At 50.5% G+C, this 4,776-nt stretch overlaps 1 protein-coding gene across 1 annotated transcript in view; it reads right to left on the bottom strand.

Moving 5' to 3' along the window:
• LOC114040374 (claudin-19) overlaps window positions 1–4,776 on the bottom strand; it is an 11,088-nt gene extending 6,312 nt beyond the window's left edge. Inside the window, exons 1-3 of the mRNA XM_027858466.1 lie at window positions 4,554–4,776; window positions 1,487–1,651; window positions 1,165–1,249 (exon numbers count right to left, since the gene is read on the bottom strand). Of these exons, the coding sequence (XP_027714267.1) occupies window positions 1,165–1,249; window positions 1,487–1,651; window positions 4,554–4,776 (473 nt within the window). The remainder of the gene's footprint in view (window positions 1–1,164; window positions 1,250–1,486; window positions 1,652–4,553) is intronic.

A 4,776-nucleotide genomic window follows, 5' to 3' on the forward strand; every position in this document is an offset into this window, starting at 1 on the left:
AAGTTTGGATTCAGTCAAAGGGCCGCACTTGAGGACCTAGAGGGCCACATGTGGCCTCGAGGCCCCAGGTTCCCCACCCCTGGCTAGCACATAGTAGGAGATTAATAAATTATTGAATCAGCCAATCAACTCAGAAAAGGCTGGGCTGGCTGAATTAGAGACAAGATCTGTAGGACATTGATAGTCATTCAGGCTGTAGGAGGGAGGCAGCAGTGTGTGTGTGTGTGTGTGTGTGTACATATATACACACATATATGTATACATATATACACACATATATTTTTGAAATCACATAATTTATTATTAGAAAACCTGAGTTAGAATTCTGGCTCAGACCTATTAATCTATGTGATCTTGAGCAAGCTCTCTTTCCTCTCCAAGCCTCAGTTTCCCCATCCATAAAAAGGGAATAATACTTGCACAGTCCCCCAGGGTAATTTTGAGGGAAAGTGCTTAGCAATCCTGAAAGCACTATAGATATGTGAGTTGTGATTATTATTGAGGGGAGGCCAGGATTAGGGTCAAGAACTCCATCACTCTGTGACTTTTCTCCAGCGTTTGTTTCTTTCCAGCCCTGTCTGTTTCCCTGCAGCGATTAGCAGTAAAACCTCTTAAAACCTCAGGAAAGGTTGTGTGCTGAAGTAGGGGGAGAGGTGGCAACCAGGCGTCCCTCCCTAGAGACAGAGAAAGGTAGGGCCAGAAGGAGGGAGGGGTGAGAGCAGCAGAAATCCAGGCCTGGGGGCCAACAGCCAAGTCTGACACTTGTGGGTAGAAGGAAAGAAAAAAAAAGATGGGGGAGATGGGACAGTGGCCTGGGAAATCTGGGGGGTGGGGAGAGGACAGAAGCTTTGTGTGTGTTAGTCTGAACTCCCCAGGGAAACTGAATTCTACTATATTTTCTTTTTTTCATCCAGTAAATACAGACTACTTGATTGATTGAATAGAAGAACCACCTAGAATGGGGAGAGGCCCAGGGCCCAGATCCTTGACCAGTCCTGGGAATAGAAAAGCATGAACATAGGGGCTGGGAAGGAAAGGACTGTGGGTTCTAGGTGGACACAGACTCCCCTGAGGCTAACAGGATCCTGAGCCAGCATGTTCTCCTCCTCCATCCACCTCCCCCCCCAGTCTACCAAATTCCCTCCCCTATCCAGGCTTCCTCACCTGGCATTGACCGGTGTGCTGGGATTGAAGAACTCCTGGGTTACCAGAGTGGCGTACCAGGAGACTGCAGTCATTGTGCAGAGCCCTGGGGACAGAAAGGCCCAGCTCAGTCCTGTTCTGGTTTCCTGGTGCCTAGGTCAAGTCCCTCTCCCCACCCCCCAGGGAGCTCCTGTGGGACTCCAGGCATGACACGGTTTGCCAAACACAGTCCAGAGACCAACTGCTTCTCTCCAGTGGGGGCAGAGAGGAGGGGGAGAGGTCAGGAGGGGGCCATTGCTCAATGCTGGGCATGTGGCTACACCATGGGGGAAGCAGGACTTACCTGCCAGGACGAAGAGGGCACCTCCCGAGATGGCGACCCGGTCCTTGGTCACGGGGTTATTGTCTCCTACCCGGGTGCATTTCATGCCCACCACACTGATGACCACCCCAATGAAGCCCAGGAGCACAGAGACCACCATGAGAGCTCGTGCCGTCTGGATGTGAACTACAAGGGAAAGAGATCGGTGATGCTAGAGGATTCAGCCTGGTTCCTGTTTGTCCACATCCCCTGCTCTAATCCTCCACATCCCTTATCCCTATCCATGCCCTGTGCAGCCCTGCTTCCCACCCAGGGTCTTCCACTCCCTTCTTCCCCTCTCTGTTTCATTCCTTCCATGGGAACACTGCTCCAGCCTCAGAAATGCAAAAATGCACGTCAGAGCTGGAAGAAAGCTTAGAGATCATCTAATCCAACTCATTTAACACATGAGGAAACTGTGGCCCCCCCCAGGAGGGATGTGATTTACCCAATGGCTCACAGTGAGTGATCGGGACAGTGGAGATTTGAACCTGGGTCTCCAGACTCACATACGGTAATCTTGCCAATTTCCTCCCAAATCCTATAGAAATGGGGCTTTTGGAGGTAAGCCACTCTCTCCCTCTCTGTTTCCCCTCTGAGGGCTCTGGGGTAGGACACAGCCAGTAAAACACATGGGGGATAGGGAGTCATCGTGATACCATGCTCATGTATGCGGTCACATGGCTATGACATCACGTGCTATTTTAGGACTTTTCTTTTTCTTTGTTTGTTTGTTTGTTTGTTTTTTAAACTCAATCTGTTCAGCCTCTTACACACTTGACTCTTGGAATCACCCTCATCGGCCAATAGCTCTGCCCTCAACAAGGACAGCTGAGATTGCTGGAATAGTCGAAGGTCTATGAAACCCTTTACATTTATTATCTCACTGGGTCATCACAGCAACCCTATCAGATAGGTATTATCGACAGAGTACTGTTATCCCTAATTTAGAGATGTGAAAACTGAGGCTCAGAGAAAGCAGAGGCCCAGACTGACCCACCAAAGGCTTTTCAGAAGTCCTAGTGACATGAACACAGTTGCATCAGACACACAAATAGTGGCCAGTTAAGTGGCTAGCTCAAGGTAGCAGAGCTAGTGGGTGATAGGGGTAGACACCGGACCCCAATCTCTCTTGATTTCAGCTACAGTATTCTACACACACACACACTCACCAATGGACCTTTCTACCCTCTGCTTCCTTCTTTTGATCTTTTTAATGTCAGCTGTCAGAGACCTGGGAAGGTCATTGACTTTGGAGTCCAAGGACCTGGGTTTGAATCCTAACTGTGCCATTGACTCCCTATGTGACCATGGTCTAGTAACATTAGTTCTCTGGGGCTCAGGCTCCTCATCTACAGTGGGTTGGACCTCTAAACCCATGATCCTTTAAACACCTGTCCTGTTTCCCTTCTTTCCTTTCTCCCCCGTTAGAGTGGCCAGCCACCTTTTCCAAGGAACCTTTCTAATTTATACAGATGAAGCAGACAGATTTCCCTGCCCCAGCACTGTGAGGACAGAGGACCAGCACGGCTGTGCCCCCCACCAAAATACCCCTGCCCTTTAATGGAGCTGTTTGTATGTCCTATACAGCTGTGTTCACATCACTGGGACTTAAAAAAAAAAATCCTTGGTGGTCAGTCTGGGCCTTTGTTCAGAGCACAAGAGCCACACCTAGGCCTGAGCACAAGCATTATGTGTGGTGGGTAAGGACAAACGAAAGGGAAGCCAGCCCTCAGGTGGGTGCCTCCCAGGAGAGAGGATCAGCACCCAACCCCACCTCCCAAGTGTTTTCATCATTAGGGCTAGCAGACAAATCCCAAGGGGAAGAGAGCTACCCTGGGACCAAGCCCAGAAAAAGCTGAGGATGCCCTAGGGGCCAAATGCTGGAACCCTGTCCTTGTCTGACTAACAGGCACAACTCCAGGGTGCGAAGGGCCAGGGAGCAGCTGCCAGTACTAAGGGAGAAACTAATTCCTCCCAGTCTTCTCTGACCTCCACTCCCTCTCTCAGACCCTGGCCTGCTCCCCCAATCTTCAGGACCCCTGCACCCCTCAAAGAGCCCACTTAGCACCAACACCATCACTGCCTTCTCCTCCAGGGCCTCTGGAGGAATTAAGGGGCTGGGGAAAGGGGAGAAATTGTGAGAGAAGTAACTCATGGAATGGAGACCGTGCATGTCTAAAGGGACTGTGTTGGTCTGGGTGCACCTAAGAGTGGATGCTTGCTGTGGATGGCAAGATGAGAATCCACCTTTGCCACCAACCTGCTCTGTGATCAAATGAAGAAAGTCACTTGCCCAATCCAGATCTTGGTTTCCTTCTTGTTAAAATGAAGTAGGTTGGAATAAGCCCCTTTCCAGCTCTGACCTTCGAAGTTCTAAAGGTTCTTCTAGCTCTGACATTCTGTGTTCTAAGGGCCCTCCCAGCTCTGACATTCTGTGTTCTAAGGGCCCTCCCAGCTCAGACATCCTGTGTTCCAAGGTCCCTCCCAGTTCTGACATTTCGTGTTCTAAGGACTCTCTTAGCTCAGATATTCTGTGTTCTAAGTTCTTTTCCAGCTTTGACATTCTGTGTTCTAAGGTCTGATGTTCTATGTTCTAAAGCCTTTGAAGGCTCTGAAATTCTACACTCTCACTTTCTATGTTCTGTGTTCCAGGGTCACTTACAGTTCTAACCTTGTATATTAAATCCCTCCTAGCTCTAATAGTCTCTGTCCGAAGGTTATTTCAACCCTGGCTTTTTATGTTCTGAGGGCCCTTCCACACTATTCTACAGCTAGGAATATGTATGATTATGAATCTTACATATGTAAGAATTATGAACGGTGGGGGGCAGGAATGTCTGATGCCAGGGGCACGGGGACGGCAGGGGGCTTGGGGCACTGCTCTTTTAAGCCACACAGCCTCCTCCCATCCCACCTCAGTGAACCCCACCAGGTACCCCAAGTTCGGTTTTTGCCCCCCTCAAGCCCCACAGCTGTTTGGGATGTCAGATGCTGGGGCCAGAAGAACAGGGGAGAGAGCAGGAGGAGCAGGGGAGGGAAGTCCTACCGTCCAGGGCGAGCAGAGAGTCATAGAGCTTGCACTGCACCTGGCCGGTGCTCTGAGAGGCACAGGACATCCAGAGTCCCTCGTAGAGGCCCACTGCTGTGATGATGGCATCTCCCGCATACGAGGACTGTTTCCATTGGGGCAGGGCTGTGCTGGCAATGATGCCCACCCAGCCCCCCAGCGCCAGGAAGTAGCCCAGGAGCTGGAAGCCAGAGTTGGCCAT

This window comes from Vombatus ursinus, unplaced genomic scaffold (assembly GCF_900497805.2).
Source record: "Vombatus ursinus unplaced genomic scaffold, bare-nosed wombat genome assembly UNPS02013010.1, whole genome shotgun sequence".
NCBI lineage: Eukaryota > Metazoa > Chordata > Mammalia > Diprotodontia > Vombatidae > Vombatus > Vombatus ursinus.